Consider the following 23,728-nt stretch of genomic DNA (forward strand, 5'->3'; position numbering starts at 1 on the left):
CCCGGCTCGGCGACGTGTGTTTTTCACTCTTTTACGTTTGTGCCTGCCTGTCAATTGCCTGTCAATTGCGCAGCGCTGGAACGATGCACAAACGGAAGTGGCAACATTTTCAAAATAAAACGACCGGAAGTGTGAAATAGACGAAACAAACTTTTTTTTTTTTTTTCATTTTCATTTCATCTTTCTGCGGCCCGGTACCAAATGATCCACGGACCGGTACCGGTCCGCGGCCCGGTGGTTGGGGACCACTGCTCTATGGCACCGTGTTGCCCTCAGGAAACAAACCAATGTTTGTCCTGTCACATCTCCACCATGCATCCCTTTAATGCTGTAATACTTTAGAAAAGAGAGGAGACCTTAGATTACCAATAACAACGCTTTAATTTATCACATGACTTTCAGGAAGCCATACTGAAACACTTCTGTGAAACAGTAATAGATTAGTAAACTTTAATTTTCTAATAGATCCATGCAATTTATTTGCTTTTGGAAATATTGTAGAGAAATTCCTGGAAAAAAATGGTTCAATTTTTTTAAAAAAAACAAAGAAAGTGAAAACATTTCTAGAAAAAAGTGGAAACATTTCTTCAAAACAAAAAAGTTTTTAAAAAAATTCTAGAAAAAGTGGTAAAATTTCAAAATAAAAAGTAAAAAAAATAAAAAATTTATAGAAAAAAGTGGAAACATTTCTTCAAAACAAAAAAGTTTTTTAAAAAATTCTAGAAAAAGTGGAAAAATTTCTAAAAAATTATAATAATTTCTCAAAAACTTGTCCAATATTCACCACCTTCACTTGGTTGGCATGTGTGTGACTCAGTGGTTTCCAGTAGAGCTGCAACTAACGATTATTTTCATTATGGATAAATCTGTCTTTAATTATTTAAACGATTAATCGCTTAGTTGTTTGGTCAATAAAATGTTAAAAATGTTAAAAATGTCTAAAAATATCAATCAGTGTTTCTCAAATGTCTTGTTTTGTCCACAAACCAAAGAGAGACTCAGTTTATTGTCATAAAGGAACAAAGAAACCAGAAATATTCACATTGAAGAAGCTGGAATCAGAGAATCTGGACGATTTAAACTTATTATTAGATTATCAGAATAGTTGACTATTAATTTACTAATCGATTATTGTGTGATTAATTGACCTGTGTGTGTGTGTGTGTGTGTGTGTGTGTGTGTGTGTGTGTGTGTGTGCAGAGTTTGGAGCTGGACCTGAAACATGATTGTAAACCTTTGATGGAGAGGATCAATGTCTTTAAGGCGGCTTTCAGCGAGAACGAAGACGACGAGAGGTAAGGACACGCCCCCCACACACACACACACACACACACCTCCGCCTGTTACCGTGACGACCACCACCGCCAGCTTTATTAACGTGACTCTGTGTGTGTGTGTGTGTGTGTGTGTGTGTGTGTGTAGCCGTCCAGCTGTGGCCTTAATCCGTAAACTGATCGCTGTCCTGGAGTCGATTGAACGTCTACCTCTGCACCTGTACGACACCCCGGGATCCTCATACAACCTGCAGGTCAGTCCTTCTTTCCTTCCTTTCTCCCTCCCTTCCTTCCTTCCTTCTTTCCAGAATCCTTTTTTCCTTCCTTCCTTCCTTCCTTCCTTCCTTTCTCCCTTCCTTCTTTCCACAATACTTTTTCCCTTCCTTCCAGCCGTCCTTCCTTCCTTCCCTTCGTCCTCACTTCTTCTTCCTTCCTCTGTTGATCCAATTGACCCTCCATCTTTCTTTCCTTCCTTTTCCCTCCCTTCTTTCCTCCCTTCTTTCCCTTTGCCCTTCCCTCCCTCCTTCCTTCCTTCATTCCTTCCTTCCTTCCTTTCAGCCGTCCTTCCTTCCTTCGTCCTCACTACTTCTTCCTTCCTCTTTTGATCCAATTAACCCTCCATCTTTCTTTCCTTCCTTCCTTTTCCCTTCCTTCTTTCCTCCCTCCCTTCCTTCCTTCCTTCCTTCCTTCTTTCCACAATCCTTTTTCCCTTCCTTCCTTCCTTCCTTCCTTCCTTCCTTCCTTCCTTTCTTTCCCTTTGTCCTTCCTTCCTTCCTTCCTTCCTTCCTCCTTCCTTCCTTCCTTCCTTCCTTTCTCCCTTCCTCCTTTCCAGAATCCTTTTTCCCTTCCTTCCTTCCTTCCTTCCTTCCTTTCTTTCCCTTTGTCCTTCCTTCCTTCCTTCCTCCTTCCTTCCTTCCTTTCTCCCTTCCTCCTTTCCAGAATCCTTTTTCCCTTCCTTCCTTCCCTTCGTCCTCACTTCTTCTTTCTTCCTCTTTTGATCCAATTGACCCTCCATCTTTCTTTCCTTCCTTCTTTCCTCCATTCCTTCCCTTTGTCCTTCCTTTCTTCCTTCCTCCCTTCATCCTCACTTCCTTTTCTTTCCTCTTTTGATTCAATTAACCCTCCATCTTTCTTTCCTTCCTTTTCCCTTCCTTCTTTCCTCCCTTCTTTCCCTTCTTCCTTCCTTTAACGAATCTGTTCCCTCCCTCCATCTTTCTGTCCTTCCTTTTCCCCTTCCTTCTTTCCACAATCCTTTTTTCCTTCCTTCCTTCCTTCCTTCCTTCTTTCCCTTTGTCCTTCCCTCCTTTCTTCCTTCCTTCCTTCCTTTCATCCTCACTTCCTTCCCTTTGTCCTTCCTTTCTTCCTTCCTTCCTTCCCTTCATCCTCACTTCTTCTTCCTTCCTCTTTTGATCCAATTGACCCTCCGTCTTTCTTTCCTTCCTTTTCCCTTCCTTCTTTCCTCCCTTCTTCCTTCCTTGAACGAATCTGTTCCCCCCCTCCATCTTTCTGTCCTTCCTTTTCCCCTTCCTCCTTTCCACAATCCTTTTCCCTCCCTCCCTTCCTTCTCCCTTCCTTTTTTGACCCAATCAGTCCCCTCCCTCCATATATATCTTCCCTTCCTTTTTACCTTCTTTTTTTCCACCCGTCTTTCCCTTTACCCTTCCTCCCTTCCTTCCTTCCTTCCTTCCTTCCTTCCTTCCTTCCCTCCTTCCCTCCTTCCCCCCTTCCTTCCTTTCTTCCTTCCTACTTTCCCTTTGTCCTTCCTTCCTTCCTTGGCCCAGGTGGACAACAGGCGGGTTAAAAACATGTGTATTTATATGTTATATGTGCTTATTGATGATCTCCTCTCTGTGTGTGTGTGTGTGTCAGATCTTGACGAGGAGGTTGCGTTTCCGTCTGGAGCGGGCGCCGGGGGAGACGGCGCTGATCGACCGGACCGGACGCATGTTGAAGATGGAGCCGCTGGCGACGGTCGAGTCTCTGGAGCAGTACCTGCTGAAGATGGTGAGGGACAGTTCAACATTTAGTCAAATAGACCCATCACCATAATCCCTATAGTCATAGCAGTAGGTTTGTTACCTTTAATTGTCGGTGCAAGCTGTTTTTAGAACGGCGGAGCAGAGCCGTGAGCTGCTCAGAGCTACGCTACGGAGGCTCATTATGGGATTTCTTGGTTTCCCTCATCATCGAACTCATCAAATACACAATCCAACAACTCCACAACGCTCTGGTGGACAAGTTGTGAGCTGCACATTCACCACGCTATGAGATAATAACACAACGTTACCACACAGAGTTGTTGTAGAGGGAAATTCATGCAAAACCACTGATGCACGTTGCCTTCAGGGACAGTTTTTCATCAACAGTCTCTGTATTTCCCTCTAAAACAACTCTGTCTGGTAACGTTGTGTTATTATCACCACGCTATGAGATAATAACACAACGTTACGAGTCGGAGAAGAACAGCAACACCAACAAAAGAAGAAGCATAAAATAAGATTAAGTCATGGCTGCAGACTCACCATCCTAGTAAATTCCTAAGTCTGAAACAAGTCGCCATGCAACATTTATTTTTTTCATCTGTGAACTTTTCTTTTTACAACTATATACATACCTAGGCACTTTTATATAAGGAGATCTGTGTGTTTATTGGTGGAGCCTTGAGCTCTGCAACACTTTATCTTGGTTTTCTGGTTTATTATGTTTGTTTGATGAAATGTTAAATGTGTGAATGAGAACTCGCTGCAGGACGAATCTACCTACGGGTACGAATAAAGAAACCTGACTCCTCCTCCTCCTCCTCCTCCTCCTCCTCCAGGTGGCGAAGCAGTGGTACGACTTTGAGCGCTCGTCCTTCGTCTTCGTGAGGAAGCTGAGGGAGGGTCAGACCTTCACCTTCAGACACCAGCACGACTTTGACGAGAACGGCATCATCTACTGGGTCGGAACCAACGCCAAGTAAGAAGGATGAACGGGTCGACTGCGTTCAGAGTAGGGATGTGCACGGTTACCTGAGTAGGTAATCTGCTATCCAGTTATGAATTTATTATCCGGTTAACCTAGGATTAAAATAACGTCATGTTAGAGTTCCAGTCTAGTGTCGGATCAAACTACATTATTTTTTATTTTTATTTTTTATTTATTTAAAAAGGACAGTGTGCAGTGACATTAGTTATTGAGACAATAAAAAGATGGCTGCACCAGATTTAGCGGAGCCGCTAATTTCCATCTGTAGTCCTGTAGCGACAAACATGGTAATAACAATTTGACAGACAAACGGTTACGACAAACATGGCAATTAGTAATCCTACATAAGTACATAACAACATGACCATTTTAAAAGCCTACCTGAAGTGCGCTAAGATGTTTCTAAGTAATTAAAGGAATAAAGTATTCGAGTGCAATAAATAAGTAATCAAATACATGAGTTTTACATAAAGTGCGGAGTGTTCAAGTACATAGGATATCACAAAGTGCTTATTGATCAGTGCAATTAAGTTGCGAAGAAGAAGAAAGGACCAAAGTCGAGCTCCACAGGGATGGAGTTACTAATAAATAAACACCGCTAATGATTAAAAAAAAAAAAAAAGTTTTCTCCTCCGAGGCAGCCGCGGCATAAAGATGCTCATCTGCCCCGTATGTGCATCTTAAACTCCATCTCTACTCTTATTATCCACCTGATGTTTAGTCTGACGACGCTGTGTGTCAGTGATGTGACTGTCTGACGGTCAGAGAGCATTTATGCCCCGGCTGCGCTCTGTCCATCAGACATGACCTCATTATATTTTTTATTACAGTAATCGGTTACCCGGTTACGACAAGGTTAGGATACTCGGTTAGAAAATTATTCAAAATGCCCATCCCTAGTTCAGAGGCTTCGTCTGAGCAGCAGCTTCCCTCCGATTCTCTCTCTGATCCAATCTCTCTCTTTGTCTCCCGTGTCCTCAGGACGGCCTACGAGTGGGTGAACCCCGCCGCCTACGGCCTGGTGGTGGTGACATCATCAGAGGGGCGGAACCTCCCCTACGGGCGACTGGAGGACATCCTGAGCCGGGACAGCTCCGCCCTCAACTGCCACACCAACGACGACAAGAACGCCTGGTTCGCCGTCGACCTCGGCCTCTGGGTCATCCCCTCCGCCTACACACTGAGACACGCCAGGTAATTTGTTTTATTTGTTAGGATCCCCATTAGCTGCTCTACAACGCCGCTGGTCTTCCTGGGGTCCACAGTTAAAACCAGTACATTTAAACATAAATCTGCAATCACAACATAAAGACAAGTCAACAAAATCTTACATTAAATCTGTACCATCAGATTATCATCCACATCAAAGAACCTGTGTAAGATAACTCCGATGTACAGCAGTTATAAAATAAAATAAAAAGAATAAAATAAGAGGGTAAAACAAATGAAAATGACAACAAGAGACCCTATTACGCTACATAAGACCCTTTATGTGTATGTGTGTGCATGTGTATGTGTGCGTATGTTATTTTACAGATATGAAATTCCAAGATATTTTTTTATTAATTAATATTTTATTTGCTTTTTGAATGTTAGTTTGTGTGTGAGGTAATAAACCAAACACACACACTGAGACACGCCGGGTAATAAACCAAACACACACTCCGAGACACGCCGGGTAATAAACCAAACACAGTAGATTAACTGTGATTTTCTGCCTCTGCGCTGGTCTCACGTTTGGGCTGATTCTGACCAAACGGTAGCTCCTATCAGAAAAAGAAGCAGACCGTGGTCATCGTAAGGACTTCCCGAACACTTTGATATAACTTTGGTGTTTCTACAGTAAATATTTTAGAAACACTTGCGAGTTATAAACAGGGGTCCGTTCTGCTTCTCTCAGAAAATCTTTGTATTAGAGTCAATGAGGAGCAGAGAGAGACGTGGTCACACTTAGAGTCTGACAATTCAAATTCTGTAAGTCTCTCTGCTTTGATGAACACATTGTTAGAGAGAGGACAAGATTGTCTACAACTGTGGAAAAAATCATGTGTGTAGAGTGTAAATTCTGGCCGGGAGCAGCGTGGAAAGAGAAAAGTTTCAGACGATTTCAGACAACTTCTCAACTCTAGTCGATGATGTCACCCACTCTGACACGAACATTCCGTGCAATACACACTCATTATAATCTCAACATTTCTCCAAATATGGTCATGGTCATTGAACAGCGATTGATCAAAAACTATAATACCTATCGAAACATGGATTAATACACCAATAGATGAGACTTGTGTCTACATATTAAAGTTTAAATGGAGTCTCTAGGTGAAAGTATGCCTGAGTAGTGGACGTTTGAAAAAGAAAAAGAAACAACAACTGACCTGTAACAGCCTCGGTGTGTTTGCCCCCGTTGCCCTAAAAATGAAAGCAAATGTTTTCTCAGTTGAATTTTCTAAAGTTTCTGCTGCTTCTTCTTGCCCCTCCCCCTCCTCTTGCCCCTCCCCCTCCCGTCTCAGGGGCTACGGCCGCTCGGCGCTGAGGAACTGGGTCTTCCAGGTGTCGAAGGACGGTCAGAACTGGACGACTCTCTACAATCACGTGGACGACTGCAGCCTCAACGAACCCGGGTACGACTTCTCTAAAACCACAGCGCAGTTGTTCAAAAGGTTCAAAAGGTTTAATCTGATCTGGTTTTTTCCATCCAGGATCATGTAATCCGTCTTTACTTTTATCCCTTTACTATAATAGAGCAGCAGCATAGAGTGGGTTTATTTAAAACTGGGATGTAATGTGTTTTCTGTGCTCTGTGTTGTTTCTTTAATGTCTTTTAACAGCCTGGTCTGGCTTAAAAAAAAAAAAAAGAGCAAACTTACAGTTCATTAGTCAAATACATTTCAAAACATTCAGATTTCAAATTTGATTTAATTATCCAGTAGTTGGGGGAAAAGTTCTTAATTTGTTGAATGATCAAAAGTTAACTTTATTTACTTGACCCGACTGAAAAGGAAGTTTCAACAATACGAGGGCTGCAACTAACGATTATTTACATTATTGATTAATCTGTCGATTATTTAAACGATTCATCGATTAGTTGTTTGGTCAATAAAATGTTAATAAATGTCGTCCTGTTCTCAGTTTGTCATAAAGGAACAAAGAAACCAGAAATATTCACATTTCAGAAGCTGGAATCAGAGAATTTGGACTTTTTTTCATTAAAAACTACTCAAACTGATTATTAGATGATCAGAATAGTTGAAGATTAATTTAATAATGGATTATTGTTTGATTAATGGATGAACTGTGTGTGTGTGCTGCAGGTCGACGGCCACGTGGCCTCTGGACCCGTCCAAGGAGGAGAAACAGGGCTGGAGACACATCCGCATCAAGCAGATGGGGAAGAACGCCAGCGGACAGACGCACTACCTGTCGCTGTCGGGACTCGAACTCTACGGCACCGTGACCGCCGTCTGCGAGGACCAGCTCGGTGAGCGCCGCGCTACACGCACGCACAGTCGCCGTCTGTCCCGTTGTCATGGACACGGTGACGTCAGAGCTAACTATGATCTCACAGTTGGGTTTTTTGTGGGGAAACAGGAAGTGATGAAGGGGAGTGGCCGGGGGCGGAGCCTTTTGCACATTGAGTTGCTATAGGACGAATCTCCTTGTTGTTTACAACTACTTCCTGGTAGAAAACCAGCATTCGAACAATAGTGACGGACGAGAGTTTCACTATATATATCTAATTTTTCACGTCTCTATATCACCGTTTAGACTAATCTGATGTTTGTAAAGTTTATAAAACCAATGATTGGACAAACATTACTATTTACGTGTGCACATTTTTGTAATTAGTCATGGTTATCATAGATTAGCCGGGTTAACGGTTAGCTACCTGTTTAACTTTAATAACTCAGTGACTCAATAAACGCTCCATGAAAAAATATTTTCTCCAGCGGATATCTGAGTTCCAACATGACTGAGCTAACTGGAGTAGTTTCATGTCGTGTCCCACAACGGGAGGGTTTTAACAGCTGACGTCCTGCTGTTAGCTTAGCTACTGCTGTTAGCTGTCAGCAGCAGCAAAGCTAACAACTACGATAACCATGACTAATTACAAAAACGTGCACACAGAAATAGTAATGTTTGTTCAATAATTCATTTTATAGACTTAACAAACATCAGATTTAGTCACAACGGTTTTGGCAGCCCAGAGCCCCCACATTTGGTACCTACACCGGTGGCTAATGCTACCAGTTAGCCGCTCGCTAGCCTAGAACTGGTGGCTAACGCTACCAGTTAGCCGCTCGCTAGCCTAGAACTGGTGGCTAACTCTACCAGTTAGCCGCTCGCTAGCCTAGAACTGGTGGCTAACGCTACCAGTTAGCCGCTCGCTAGAACTGGTGGCTAACGCTACCAGTTAGCCGCTCGCTAGAACCGGTGGCTAACGCTACCAGTTAGCCGCTCGCTAGAACTGGTGGCTAACGCTACCAGTTAGCCGCTCGCTAGAATGCTAATAAAACCCACTTCCGTTGTGGTGTGACGCAATGGATCATGGGAAAATAAAGTGGTGGATACGTATCACATGACTGACGTTGCCCCTCCCCCTCTCTCTGGCCCCTCCCTCTCCTCTTCCCCCCTCCTCTTCCTCTCTCCTCTCTTCCTCCCTCCTCCCCCCCTCCTCAGGTAAAGCTGTGAAGGAGGCGGAGGCGAACCTGCGTCGTCAGCGGCGACTGTTCCGTTCCCAGGTGATGAAGTACATCGTCCCCGGGGCGCGGGTTGTCCGCGGCATCGACTGGAAGTGGCGGGATCAGGACGGCAACCCGGCGGGGGAGGGGACGGTCACCGGGGAGGCTCACAACGGTAAGAAGATAAGATGGCCGCCGCCGCCGCCGCTCCGTCCGCACCGCGTTGCCGGCGGCAGCAGCAGCAGCAGCAGCAGACGAACGACATCACAGCAGATTGTCCTCGTGACGCGTTGTTTGAATTAACTTTATTTAAAAACACACACACGCGACACGACACAGCGCGACGGGTTCGGTAGAAAGAAAACGACGACTCGGTAATCTGGAGACTGAGACGTACAACCAGCACCTCCTTCTCTCTTCTCCTCTTTCTCCTCCTCTTCCATCCTCCTCCCTCCTCCTCTTTCTCCTCCTCTTCCCTCCTTCCATCCTCCTCCTCTTTCTCCCTCTTCTCTTCTTCTTCTTCCTCCTCTTTCTCCTCCCTCCTCTTCCTCCTCCTCTTCCTCTTCCTTCTCCCTCCTCCTCCTCTTCCTTCTCCTCCTCTCTCCTCCTCTTTTTCCTCTTCCTCCTTTTCTCTCTCTCCTTCTCTCTCCTCCTTCTTCTCCTCTTCCTTCACCCACTTCCTCCTCCCTCCTCTTCCTTCTCCTCCTTCTCTTCCTCCTCCCCTCTCCTCTTCCTCTTTCTCCTCCTCCCTCCTCCTCCTCTCTCTCCTCCTCTCTCTTCCTCTTCCTCCTTTTCTCTCTCTCCTCCTCTTCCTCCTCCTCTTCCTCCTCTTCTTCCTCCTCTCTCCTCCTCTTCCTTCTCCCTCCTCTTCCTCCTCCTCCTCCTCTTTCTTCTCCTTTTTTCTCTCTCTTCCTCTCTCCTCCCCCTCCTCCTCCTCCCCCTCCTCCTCCTTTTCCTCCTCTCTCCTCCTCTTCCTCCTCCTCTCTCCACTTCATCCTCCTCCTCTTTCCTCTTCCTCCTCCTACTCCTCCTCTTTCTCTTCCTCCTCTCTCCTCTTTGTCCTCTTCTTCCTCCTCCTTTTCTCTCTCCTCTTCCTCCTCCTCCTCTTTTTCTCTCCTCTTCCTCCTTTTCTCTCCCTCCTCCTCCTCTCTCCTCTTCCTCTTCTCTTCTACCTCCTCTTCATCATCCTCCTCCACTTCCTCTTCCTTCCTCCTCCTCTTCGTCGTCGTCCTCCTCTTCTATGTCTCTGTCCATGATCTTATTATTTTTATTGATCATTGATTATTGATTCATATGTGAATGGAGCCCTGATGATGAAGATGATGATGATGATGATGATGATGATGGAGAAGATGATGAAGAGCGTTAGTGTCGTTTCTTTTCTTCGTGGCTTCGACTCTTTTTTGCGTTTTGCCAGGAACTTTTTTGCTTTGATGTCGTTTTCTGTGACTGTTCATATTTTTCTCTCTTTATTGCTCCACCTGAACCACACACACACACACACACAGAAACACACTCATACACACACACACACGCACACACACACACACACACACACACTCACAGACACACAGACAGAAACACACACGAGAGACAAGAAGCTGTAAATATTTCACATTTAAATTTCTATTATGACATAAATGTGGAACTACAAAGATCCCAGACTTAGAGTCAGAGTGAGACCTCCTCCTCCTGTTGCTGAGGAGCAGCTACGTCTCAGTTTAACAGACTCAGTGGTTCAGGTGGAGCTGCTGCTGCTGCTGCTGCTGTCTGTCCCCCCTCTCCCCCCTCTCTCTTTCTGTCTCCCCCTTCTGTCTATCACCCCCTCCCACCCCCACTCCCCCCTCTCTCTATCTGACGGTCTCTCACATCCATTTGTCTGTCTTCACCTATGTCTGTCCTCCTCTCCTTCTCTCTCCGTCTCCCCCTTCCTCCTCTCCTTCTTGCTCCCCCTTCCTCCTCTCTCCCCCTTTCTCCTCTCCTTCTCTCTCCCTTCCTCCCCTCTCCCCCCTTCTCCTCTCCTTCTCTCTCCCTCTCCTTCTCTCTCTCCCCCTTCCTCCTCTCTCCCCCCCCTTCCTCCTCTCCTTCTCTCCCTCTCTCCCTGTCTCCCCCTTCCTCCTCTCCTTCTTGCTCCCCCTTCCTCCTCTCCCCTTCCCCCTCTCCTTCTTGCTCCCCCTTCCTCCTCTCCTTCTTGCTCCCCCTTCCTCCTCTCCTTCTTGCTCCCCCTTCCTCCTCTCCCTCTCCCCCTTCCTCTCCCCTTCCTCCTCTCTCCCTCTCCTCCATTCTCCTCTCCTTCTCTCTCCCTTCCCCCCCTCCTCTCCTCTTTCTTTCTCTCCCCCTTCCTCTTCTCTCTCTGGCGATCTCTGATATCCATCCATCTGTCTCCACTTATCTCTGTCCTCCCCTTCCTCCTCTCTCTCCCCCTTTCTCCTTCTTCCCCCTTCCTCCTCTTTCACTCTCTCACCTTCCTCCTCTCTCCCCCTTCTTCCTCTCCTTCTCTTTCCCTCTCCCCCTTCCTCCTCTCCTTCTCTCCCTCTTCTCCTTTTCTCTCTCTCTCTCCCTCCTCTCCTCCTCTCCACTGTCTCTCTCTGCCCCCCCTTCTCCTCTCCCCCTTCCTCCTCTTTCTCTCCTTCTTTCCCTCTCCTCCTTCCTCCTCTTTCTCTCTCTCTCCCCCCTCCTCTTCTCCTTCTCACTCCCTTTCCCCTCTCCTTCTCTCCTCCCTTCCTCCTCTCCTGCTCCCTCTCCCCCCTTCCTCCTCTCCTTCTCTCCGTCTCCCCCTTCTTCCTCTCCTTCTCTCTCCCTCCCCCTTTCTCTTCTCCTTCTCTCCCTCTCCCCCCTTCCTCCTCCCCTTCTCTCCCTCTCTTTCCCTCTCCCCCTTCCTCCTCTCCTCCTCTCCCACTCCCCCTTCCTCCTCTCCTTCTCTCTCACCCCCTTCCTCCTCTCCTCCTCCCCTCTCCCCCCTTCCTCCTCTCCTTCTCTCTCCCCCTTCCTCCTCTCCTTCTCTCTCCCTTTTCCTCCTCTCCTCCTCCCCTCTCCCTCCTCTCATTCTCTCTCCCTTTTCCTCCTCTCTCCCTCTTGCCCCTTCCTCCTCTCCTTCTTTCTCCCTTTCTCCTCTCCTTCTCTCTTTTTCTCTCCCCCTTCTTCCTCTCCTCCTTCCCTCTCTCCCCCTTCCTCCTCTCCTTCTCTCTCCCTTTTCCTCCTCCCCTCTCCCCCTTCCTCCTCTCCTTCTTTCTCCCTTTCTCCTCTCCTTCTCTCTTTTTCTCTCCCCCTTCTTCCTCTCCTCCTTCCCTCCCCCCCCTTCCTCCTCTCATCCTAACTCTCTCCCCCTTCCTCCCCCCCCTTCCTCTACTTCCTTTCTCTCTGCTGATCTCTGACATCCATGCGTCCGTCACCTCCTTTCCTCTATCACTCCTCTCTCTCTCTCTCCCCCTTCCTCCTCTCCTTCTCTCCCCCACTTCTTCCTCTCCTCCTCTCCCCCTTCCTCCCTCCATCTCTCTCTCTATCCCCCCCCCCTCTCCCCCTTCTCCCCCTCTCTCTGGCGGTCTCTCTGACATCCATGCGTCTTCTCCTCCTCTCCTCCTCTCTCCCCTCTCCCCCCTTCTCTCTCCCTTTTCCTCCTCTCCTTCTCTCTCCCCCTTCTTCCTCTCCTCCTTCCCTCTCCCCTCTTCCTCCTCTCATCCTCACTCTCCCCCCCTTCCTCCCCCCGCCCTTCCTTTCTCTCTGCCAATCTCTGACATCCATGCGTCCGTCGCCTCCTTTCCTCTATCACTCCTCTCTCTCTCTCTCCTTCCTCTCCTCTCTCCCCCACTTCTTCCTCTCCTCCTCTCCCCCTTCCTCCCTCCCCTCTCTCTACCCCCCCCCCTCTCTCTCTCCTCCCCCCTCTCTCTGGCGGTCTCTCTGACATCTATGCGTCTTCTCCTCCTCTCTCTCTCCTCTCCCCCTTCCTCTCCTCCTCTCCCCCTTCCTCCCTCCCCCTCTCTCTCTCCCCCCTCCTCCCTCCATCTCTCTCTACTCTCTCCCCCCCCCCCCCCCCCCCTCTCTCTCTCTCTCTCCCCCCCTCTCTCTGGCGGTCTCTCTGACATCCATGCGTCTTCTCCTCCTCTCTCTCTCCTCTCCCCCTTCCTCTCCTCCTCTCCCCCTTCCTCCCTCCCCCTCTCTCTCTCCCCCCTCCTCCCTCCATCTCTCTCTACTCTCTCCCCCCCCCCTCTCTCTCCCCCCCTCTCTCTGGCGGTCTCTCTGACATCCATGCGTCTTCTCCTCCTCTCTCCTCCTCTCCTCTCTCTGTCTCTCCTCCTCTCTCCCCCACTTCTTCCTCTCCTCCTCTCCCCCTTCCTCCCTCCATCTCTCTCTCTATCCCCCCCTCCCCCCCTCTCCCCCTTCTCCCCCCCTCTCTCTCCCCCCCTCTCTCTGGCGGTCTCTCTGACATCCATGCGTCTTCTCCTCCTCTCTCCTCCTCTCCTCTCTCTGTCTCTCCTCCTCTCTCCCCCACTTCTTCCTCTCCTCCTCTCCCCCTTCCTCCCTCCATCTCTCTCTCTATCCCCCCCTCCCCCCCTCTCCCCCTTCTCCCCCTCTCTCTACTCCCCCCTCTCTCTGGCGGTCTCTCTGACATCCATGCGTCTTCTCCTCCTCTCTCCTCCTCTCCTCTCTCTCTCCTCTGTCTCTCCTCTCTCCTCCTCCCCCCCTCTCTCTCTACTCCCCCCCTCCCTCTCTTCTCCCCCCCTCTCTACTCTCCTCTTTCTTTCTCTCCCCCTTCCTCCTCTCCTTCTCTCTACTCTCCCCCTCTCTCTGGCGGTCTCTCTGACATCCATGCGTCTTCTCCTCCTCTCTCCTCCTCTCTCTCCTCTCTCTCTCTCTCTGTCTCTCCTCTCCTCTCCTCCTCTCCTCTCCTCTCTCCTCCAGGCTGGATTGATGTAACGTGGGACTCTGGCGGCTCTAACTCTTACCGTTTGGGCGCTGAGGGGAAGTTTGACCTGAAGCTAGCGCCAGGGTTCGACCCTGAGTCCTCAGCTGCCGCCTCAGCGCCGTCACCCAAACCTGTCGTCTCATCCACTGTTTCAGGCCCCGCCTCCTCCTCCTCCACCTCCACCTCCTCCTCCTCCTTCTCCTCCTCCGCCACCGTGGGACCGGCGGCGGCGGCCGTGGCGAGCGGCGGCGGCGGCGGCGTTACCACATCATCCTCGTCCTCATCCTCCCAGCAGCAGCAGCAGCAGCAGACGTGGAGCAGCTTGGTGAAAAATAACTGTCCCGATAAGAGCAACAGCAGCAGCAGCGGCGGTGGCGGTGGTGGCGTCGTCATGGCGATGTCGTCGTCGGTGGGCGGGGCTTCGTCGTCGAGCAGGAAGGGCAGCAGCAGCTCCGTCTGCAGCGTCGCCTCGTCGTCCGACATCAGCCTCGGCGGCGGCGGCGGCGGCTCGTCCTCCCTCGCCGCCGCCGTTGCCATGACGGAGCGCCGAGCCGCCGAGGGAGTAGGAAGCGGCGGCGGGGGAAGCGGGGTTTCCGACGGACAGCAGCAGGAGCCCTCATCTGTCGTCGTGTTGTCAACGGCAACGGCGAGCGTCGTCGAGGGCGGATCGATCGATACGCCCAGAGGAGGAGACGACGACGGGAATAAAGACTCGCCTAACAACGCCAACGCCGCAGCAACGGTCGACGCGGCAACGGCGATCTCCATGGCGCTGGTGAGCGTGAGCTCGCCGGACGTGAGCTCGGTGTCCAACGAGTCGTCGTTGTCGTTGCTGGGCGGGAAGGACGGGTCGGCGGCGGCGTCGGTGTCGTCGTCGGCGGCGGCGCTGGCGGCGTCCCAGCGGCCGCTGTGCTCGTCCTCGGCGGCGGTGAACGCGCGGCTGTCGGTGAGCTCGCTGCTGGCGGCCGGCGGCGCCCCCATGAGCTCCAGCGCCTCGGTGCCCAACCTGTCGTCGCGGGAGACCAGCCTCATGGAGTCGTTCGTGCGGCGCGCGCCCAACATGTCGCGCACCAACGCCACCAACAACATGAACCTGAGCCGCAGCAGCAGCGACAACAACACCAACACGCTGGGACGCAACGTGATGAGCACCGCCAGTAAGACACACACACTAATACACACACTAATACACACACACTAATACACACACACACACCGCCAGTAAGACACACTGAGAGACACACACACACACACAGTGATGTTGCTAGGTACGCGTCCTGTGTCTCTGACGTATTAAAATCTGAAAGGACGCAGTAAACTCACTATCCATGCGTCACCTCATTTTCCCATGAAAAATGATACATTGTTAACAACAACTGGTGTTTAAAATCATGGGAACTAGTAGCGTTGTCACTAGGTATGTGCACGGTTACCCGAGTGGGCAATCTGCTACTCGGTTATGAATTTATTACCCGGTTAACCTAGGATTTAAAAAACGTCACGTTAGAGCAACAGTCTAAGCACAGTCCCCGGACTGTGGGTCCCGGGGACTTTCACTACACTGAAAACTGAAAAATCAACATCACTGCACACAGACACACACACACACACACACACACACACACACACACACACACACACACACCGCCAGTAAGACACACACACTAATACACACACTAATACACACACACACATAAACTGAGATACACTGGATTACTAGTTATACTGCACTGGATTACTACTACAACAGAACCACTTTGACCTGGGGTCAGTGAACGCATCACGCCGCTCTCCGCCGTGATGCGTTCACTGACCCACTAACCCGTCGACTCACTAACTGTTCAGAGCAGAGCAGCCAATCAGCTGCCAGGAGCTTAAAGAGATAGTTCAACATTTTGTCAAACTGGCCCATTGCCATAATCCCTATACTCGTAGGAGTAGGTTCGTTACCTTTAATTGTCGGTGCAAAATGCTCTGGTGGACAAGTTGTGAGCTGCACATTCACCACGCTATGAGATAATAACACAACGTTACCACACAGAGTTGTTTTAGAGGGAAATACATGGTAAACCTCTGATGCGTGTTGCCTTCAGGGACAGTTTTTCATCATCAGTCTCTGAATTTCCCTCTACAACAACTCTGTGTGGTAACGTTGTGTTATTATCTCATAGCGTGGTGAATGTGCAGGTCACAACTTGTCCACCAGAGCGTTGTGGAGTTGTTGGATTGTGTATTTGATGAGTTTGATGAGGGAAACCAAGAAATCCCATAATGAGCCTCCGTAGCGTAGCTCTGAGCAGCTCACGGCTCTGCTCCGCCGTTCTAAAAACAGCTTGCACCGACAATTAAAGGTAACGAACCTACTGCTATGACTATAGGGATTATGGTGATGGGCCAATTTGACTAAATGTTGAACTATCCCTTTAACGAGCTTCTCTGCTGCTTCGTCTCCATGGCGACCGACTAACCGCCTCTGTCTGTTGTGTGTCTGTGTGTTTGTGTGTTTGCAGCTTCTCCTCTCATGGGCGCTCAGAGCTTTCCTAACCTCACCACCACCGGCACCACCTCCACTGTTACCATGTCAACCTCCATAGTAACCAGCAGCAATAACGTAGCCACGGCCACCACGGGTCTGTCGGTGGGCCAGTTGCTAAGCAACACCCTGACGACCAGCCTGACGTCCACGTCCAGCGAGAGCGACACGGGACAGGAGGCTGAGTTCTCCCTCTATGGTTGGTCACACACACACACACACACACACACTCAGCTTCAGCTAACCTGCTGCTAACCGGCCGTCTCAGTGTCTCACAATAATCAATAATCAAACATTATGGTCTGTTATTAAATAAAACTGATCGATCGGAGACGAAACGACTCTGACCTTGTTTCCTTCTCAGGGTTTTTCAAAATAAAAGTCCAGTTTCCATCTGCAGCCGTTTCCATTGAGAGGTTTTTTTTTATGAATGAGCCGTAACTCTGGTATAAAGTCTAGTCTCATGATATCCCATAATTCTCTTAAATTCTCATCCCGTGAGCTCTTAGCTGCAGCTGTTAGTGCAGTGATCATCAACTGGCGGCCCGCGGGCCGAATCCGGCCCGCCGAACCTTCCTATCCGGCCCGCGACTGAGTTCTAATAGTTAAAAAGTAGCTATTATATTTCTCGGTCTCTGTTTGTGTGCGCCTGTAAGTCAATGTGCTGGGATAAGGAAACACCGCAGTAACCAAAGCCCCGTGCGTAAAAGTTTAGGGAGCCGACTGGACTGCAGGGTTTCCCAGCCTGCAGAGGCGAGCTGCCGCCGCCTTGGTTAAACCGGGTGTGCACAGGCGGGCCATGTAGCGTCTTTTGCGCACTCAAACCCATTCAGTGTAGATGCGCGTCATGCACGTTCACAACACAAAAACGATGCGGTAGCAGCGCGTGTTTGATGGCACTCGGTTGTTGTTTTTTGTGCAGGTCCGTGGCGCACAGCTGCACGGACCTGCTTCTCCCTCCGGTGTGCAATTCAATTCAAAAAACGTTATTTATCCCCGAGGGGCAATTGTCCCGGTTCCCTCTCGGCCTGTGTCTCTCCTACTGTTTCCCACTGAGCTCTGTCCATGTGTGGAAAAACGTCGCCTCCGAGATGTAGAATGGTATTATAGAAGGGAAACACTACTGACTACTCAGGACTACTGACTATCATCAGAACCGATTGTCAGCCGCTCCTTTCATATTTAGGCTGAAAATCACAGGGCAAGTCAGCAGTGTAAAGCTCCAGCATGTGGGAGGATCTGAAAGTCAGCTGTCAAGATTTTTCATTTTATATCATACCAAACACCAAAGATATGTATCAATGAAAATTATGAGTTTACAGGTAAAATAGAATATAAACAAATACATTGTTAGGCAAACGGGTGAATTTAATTTCAATCTCGGCCTATTTGAATGTCCGGCCCCCAAGGTGTCTGTTGAGAAAGATTCTGGCCCTTCAACAAATATAGTTGATGACCCCTGTGTTAGTGTTTTTAACAGAAGGCAGCGCTCGATTGGTCAAAGGCAAATAATTAGGGTGGGAATCTTTTACTATCTCACGATTAGATTCGATTCTGATTTTTGGGGCTACGATTCGATTCAAAATCGATTTTCGATTCAAAACGATTTGATTCCTAATGATTTGTGCTTCAGTCTGTCGGTGTGAAAGGATCCTCATGATCTACTCCAGTCTGCTTTACAACACAGAACGACTACAGTGTCTTTTTCACATTCATTGAGTTTTAAGCATTTATCCATGCTTAGATGGAATTGTTGAAACTGTTGCATAAAAGCAACATCACATATCGCTTAAGTAACACATTAAAAATGCCTCTTTATTAAAAAAATTAAGGAAATGGAGGCCGACAGCAGCAGATTTGTTTCATTTTTTAAATTTTTTATATCGATTTTCGTATTAAATGAGAATTGTGATTCTTATGTGAATCGATTTTTTGGCACAACCCTATATATTATATATATTTTTTATATCACATTATATAAGTCGAACTATTAGTAAAAAGCTTTGACAGTAGTAGAAGAAGTGAGCGCAGGTGCGTCCACACCTGGATGAGTCACAGCCAATCAGAGCCGACGTCGTGTCAGGCTGAATGCAGTGAGGCATTCAACAGCAGCTCATTTGTTGTCAATACCTTTGTGATTAATCAATATTAAATATTACAATTGATTGAACTTTGCTAATTAAAGATAAAAAGTGATAAGAATTATTAAAAATAACAAAAAACGTGCGACTAATTTACGATCAACTCTACATGAAATATGATGCGTTCAGGTCCGTGGGACGTTTCTGTTTTTCTGTTTCTGTTTATTTATTTGACTCCGCCCACTCTGCCGTAGACTTCCTGGACAGTTGCCGTGCCAACACGCTGCTGGCGGAGCTGGACGACGAGGAGGATCTGCCCGAGCCCGACGACGACGACGACGAGAACGAAGACGACAATCAGGAGGACCAGGAGTACGAGGAGGTCCTGGTACAGACACTCTGACTCTTATTGATTGATTGATTGATTGATTGATTGATTGATTGATTGATTGATTGATTGATTGTCGAATAAATAAGATAGAATAATAATATAATAATAATAATAAGGAAATAAGTGAACAGCAAAAATGTATACCCAAAAAAATAACATCTCATAAGCAACGCAGTTTACATGAGCAAAAAGGAGTAGGAAGAAGTATAAACGTATCTAATCCTACCCCTATAATTAATAATATAAGTATATGTTCTAATTAAAATCATAGCACAAAGACATTACATTTATTCAGGGTATCTGTGGGGTCTTGAAAAGTATTAAAAGTTGATAAATCAATTTTGGGAAAATTAAGACCCTTAAAAAGTATTAAAAATTATTTTCACGACTTTATAAAGTCTTAAATTTTCAAGGTATTTTTTCTGAACTAGCTGTCCAAGAGTTTGAGTCCTAAAAAACATTGTAAAAGTGTGTGAATTTATTCATTTTATTAAAAAAAACAAAGATGAACCGGTACATGAAAAAGAAAAGAAGAGTGGAGTTTTTTGATAAACTTTGCCTTTGATTTATTATCCCAGCCTATTTTGAATTCTGTTGTATCATAGTGGTCTAAAGTCTTTATCACAAACTAAAACTGTTAAGTTAAAAGTGTCACTGATGTAAATGGTTACAGCTTGAAGTGGTGGTGAGGTGTTGAAAAATATTGAGAAGGTCTTGAAAAAGTCTTAAAAAGGTGTTAAAATTAACTTCAAGATTCCTGTATAAACCCTGTTATTATTTTATTCCTCCATTACACTATGAACCATTTCCTGCCACATTTTAATCCAAATAGTAAAGCAAGTAGCAAACACCTTGTGTGAATTATTCAGTGCACCTCTGGAGAATCATTTCTTTATGTCTCTTTTTAAACATGATTACACTCGAAATGTTTTTGATTTCAGTACTCATATTATTTCACAGTTTTGATCATCCTGTTATTGATTGATTGGTTGATTGATTGATTGATTGTCCGTTTGTTTTTTCTCCCCGTAGGAGGAGGAGGAGTACGAGACCAAAGGAGGACGAAGGAGGACGTGGGACGACGACTTCGTCCTCAAGAGACAGTTCTCTGCTCTGGTTCCCGCCTTCGACCCGCGACCGGGAAGAACCAACGTCCAGCAGACGACGGACCTGGAGATCCCTCCGCCAGGTACACACACACACACACACACACACACAGAGTAATTAATCCCCAGATGACCCGTTTAATTTAATTTAATTCAGTTTATTTGATAGGGACAATGCAGATTAACATAGTGACACTTCCACTCGTTACAAACAAGTCAATGTGACTGATGTTCTGCAGACAGAGATTATAGCTGATGCTAGTTTCCAACTCCCTAGTGGTCCCTAGTTAGGTTTTTAGTAGAAAAAAAGAAGGTAAGAAGAAAGACATCAAAGTTACATAACATTATAAAATGTACAATACATCTAAAATCATACCAAGTCATGACGCATTAAAAATGCATACAGTTCTGATTTTGTTTCAGCCAGATTTTAACCTTTTTATTAAAAATTCTAATGTCTCGGGTTAGTTTTATTTCGGTCGGTAGAGAATGGTTGATTACTACAGTTGTACAGCACAGGATTACTACTACACTACTGCATAGGATTACTACAGTTATACTGCACAGGATTACTACTACACTACTGCACAGGATTACTTGATGACCCTGAACGCACCACGCTCTCTCTCTGTCTCTGCAGGAACTCCTCGCTCCGAGGTGCAGGAGGAGGTGGAGTGCGCTCCGTCCCCTCACCTCGCCCTCACGCTGAAGGTAAGAGCACCGACCACCTGAGGCCTTCAGGCGCTTCACGGACATTTCAGTTCTTTCTTTCCTTTAATTATAGTTTTTCATATTTGAAGTATCTCTATACGTAGAACTCAAACCCGCCACATCTTCCCTCCCATCGTTCCCTCACAGAGGATAAAATAGAAGACATCAAATAAAACAAGCTTGACAACATAGAAAAAACTGATAGAAAAGTGAAACCACCTCGTATCACAAACAGGGGTTTAGATGAGAACTGGTTTTCCACTGTTTATCTTGGGATGGCTCGGGAACGAAGGTACATATAAATAAACGGTTTGTCTCCATTGGAAGCATTAGGTTTCACCTTTCAAACGTGTCCATAGCTATAATATAGAATACACTATAGATCTACATAAACCGTCAATAATGGTCTAAACTGCTGCACCAGGATTAAAGCTGTGGGAAACAGCGCCACATCAATGACTTTGTTACCAGTGGACTGTTACTGGGGGGTTAAGTTATACATTTCCTGGCTGCCAACAATAGTAAGATCTTTAATGTTTGTTCCACTTGTCAGAGAAACTAGTTCCTTAAAGACTTGAACATGTGACAGTGGAATAGATCCATGTAATTTAATTTAATTCAGTTTATTTGATAGGGACAATGCAGGTTAACATAGTGACACTTCCACTCCATACAGAGATTATACACTATATTACCAAAAGTATTCGCTCACCCATTCAAATGATCAGAATCAGGTGTCCTAATCACTTGGCCGACTGTGAAATTTGGTGGAGGAGGAATTATGGTATGGGGTTGTTTTTCAGGAGCTGGGCTTGGCCCCTTAGTTCCAGTGAAAGGAACTTTGAATGCTTCAGGATACCAAAACATTTTGGACAATTCCATGCTCCCAACCTTGTGGGAACAGTTTGGAGCGGGCCCCTTCCTCTTCCAACATGACTGTGCACCAGTGCACAAAGCAAGGTCCATAAAGACGTGGATGACAGAGTCTGGTGTGGATGAACTTGACTGGCCTGCACAGAGTCCTGACCTGAACCCGATAGAACACCTTTGGGATGAATTAGAGCGGAGACTGAGAGCCAGGCCTTCTCGACCAACATCAGTGTGTGACCTCACCAATGCGCTTTTGGAAGAATGGTCAAAAATTCCTATAAACACTCTCCTCAACCTTGTGGACAGTCTTCCCAGAAGAGTTGAAGCTGTAATAGCTGCAAAAGGTGGACCGACATCATATTGAATTCTATGAGTTAGGAATGGGATGGCACTTCAGTTCATAGAATGAGTAAAGGCAGGTGAGCGAATACTTTTGGTAATATAGTGTAGCTCATGCTAGTTTCCAACTCCCGTCCCTAGTATTTTGGGAAAATTAAGACCCTTAAAAAGTATTAAGTCTTTTCACGACTTTATAAAGTCTTAAAAACAAAATCAAATGAGCTGAGGCACATGTCATGACTGTCTGGACAGACTGTGGTTTTTGTTTTTGGAGAGTTGAGCAATAACTTTTCCTTTGATTTATTATCCCAGCCTATTTTGAATTCTGTTGTAAGTGGTCTACAGTCTTAGGGGCCGTGTCCACCAGGTGCGTTGTCAGCGCTCTGGGCGTCTACTTTCCATTCAAACCCTATTGAGTTGGGGGCTCACTAGGGTTGCACATCTCTCTGTGATAAACGATTCGATATGAATCTAGATACACAGATTACGATTCGATTCAAAAACGATATCCTTTTAATACAGACCGATTCGATCCGATTCGATGCAGTGTAGGACGATTCGATTCTACGGTTAATATCTTACAGTAGTAGCCTACTACAATATTTTTTCAAATATATCCCCAAGCATTGTTGCTTTAAAGCACTGGCAAAAAAAAGAAAGAAGAAAAAGAGAATAACAACAAAATCACATGTCAATGTATTTATTGTTTGACATGGACCAATATCTGTGAGAACGTTTTTGTAATTAGCCCTTTTCCACCAAGCTGGTTCCGGTGCTGGTTCGGAGCCAGTGCCTGCTCAGCACCAGTTCTTGGTTCAGCACCAACTCCTTGCTGGGTCAGAGCTAAGAACCGGTTCTTCCAGGGGCTGGCAGCGGAGTTGCCTTAGCAACAAGACTGCTACGTATTACGTTTGTTTATCGATGAAGCTAACTAGCTGAGCTACAGGCGGTGGCTAACAGCAGCTAACGCTCATATCAAAATATACGTCGAAACGTAGTTGCCGGTCGCGGCGATTACAGCGAAGACGGCTGCTTTTTTTCAGCCGGGTTTAGAGTTATCGCTCATTAATAGCCTAGTCTATGCTTCCACGTCGAGTCCAGTGTTCAACACCCGCAGGTCGGACCAGGTTGTCTACCTGTAGCAGGCAGCAGAGACAGGAGCAGCTCCTGGATGGGGAGTGTGCTAATAGCAGCAGCAAAGCTAACATCAGGACGTCATCTGTTAAACCCCCCGTCCCCTCCGTTATTGGACACAACATGAAACTACTCCAGTTAGCGAATCGTGTTGTAACAAAGATATTCGCAGGAAAAAAATTGTTTATACGTGGCCCGTTGATTGATTTATGAGCTATTAAAGACACCGCTAACGGCTAAGCACTCTAGCCCATAGCGATAACCGGTTCATGACTCTATAACCGATTCATCTAGGAATTCATGGCTAATTTGTATCGATTCAGGAGGCTGCTACCGATACAGCCGAATCTCTCACTTGTTAAACCGAATATCCGGTCGCATCGGTTTATCGTTCACAACCCTAGTGCTCACAGCCACGAGCCCGGAAACTGCTTTTCCACTAGCCCTAGTACCTGGTACCAGGTACTGAAATAGTACCAGGTACCATTTTTAGTACTGAGCCGAGCCGCGCCATGCAGAGCCTCGAAGTGCCGGGCCGTGCCACGCCATGCGGAGCCTAGCAGTGCCGCGCCGTGCCACGCCATGCAGAGCCGAGCAGTGCCGCGCCATGCGGAGCAGTGACGAGCCGTGCCGCGCCATCTAGTGCCGAGCCGTGCCGAGCAGTGCCGAGCCGTGCCGCGTCATGCAGAGCCGAGCTGTGCCGAGCCGTACCGCGCCATGCAGAGCCGAGCTGTGCC

At 47.2% G+C, this 23,728-nt stretch overlaps 1 protein-coding gene across 1 annotated transcript in view; it reads left to right on the forward strand.

The window, feature by feature from the left end:
- hectd1 (HECT domain containing 1) overlaps nucleotides 1–23,728 on the forward strand; it is a 72,861-nt gene that overhangs the window by 30,221 nt on the left and 18,912 nt on the right. The window contains exons 18-30 of the mRNA XM_085767934.1: nucleotides 1,201–1,295; nucleotides 1,423–1,528; nucleotides 3,144–3,278; nucleotides 4,093–4,232; nucleotides 5,223–5,435; nucleotides 6,755–6,865; nucleotides 7,556–7,722; nucleotides 8,922–9,098; nucleotides 13,823–14,983; nucleotides 16,337–16,558; nucleotides 18,695–18,828; nucleotides 19,864–20,020; nucleotides 20,578–20,648. Coding sequence (XP_085624060.1) covers nucleotides 1,201–1,295; nucleotides 1,423–1,528; nucleotides 3,144–3,278; nucleotides 4,093–4,232; nucleotides 5,223–5,435; nucleotides 6,755–6,865; nucleotides 7,556–7,722; nucleotides 8,922–9,098; nucleotides 13,823–14,983; nucleotides 16,337–16,558; nucleotides 18,695–18,828; nucleotides 19,864–20,020; nucleotides 20,578–20,648 — 2,889 coding nt within the window. The remainder of the gene's footprint in view (nucleotides 1–1,200; nucleotides 1,296–1,422; nucleotides 1,529–3,143; nucleotides 3,279–4,092; nucleotides 4,233–5,222; nucleotides 5,436–6,754; nucleotides 6,866–7,555; nucleotides 7,723–8,921; nucleotides 9,099–13,822; nucleotides 14,984–16,336; nucleotides 16,559–18,694; nucleotides 18,829–19,863; nucleotides 20,021–20,577; nucleotides 20,649–23,728) is intronic.

This window comes from Trachurus japonicus, chromosome 22, assembly GCF_045865225.1.
Source record: "Trachurus japonicus isolate A0001 chromosome 22, Traja_1.0".
In the NCBI taxonomy this organism is placed as follows: Eukaryota; Metazoa; Chordata; class Actinopteri; order Carangiformes; family Carangidae; genus Trachurus; species Trachurus japonicus.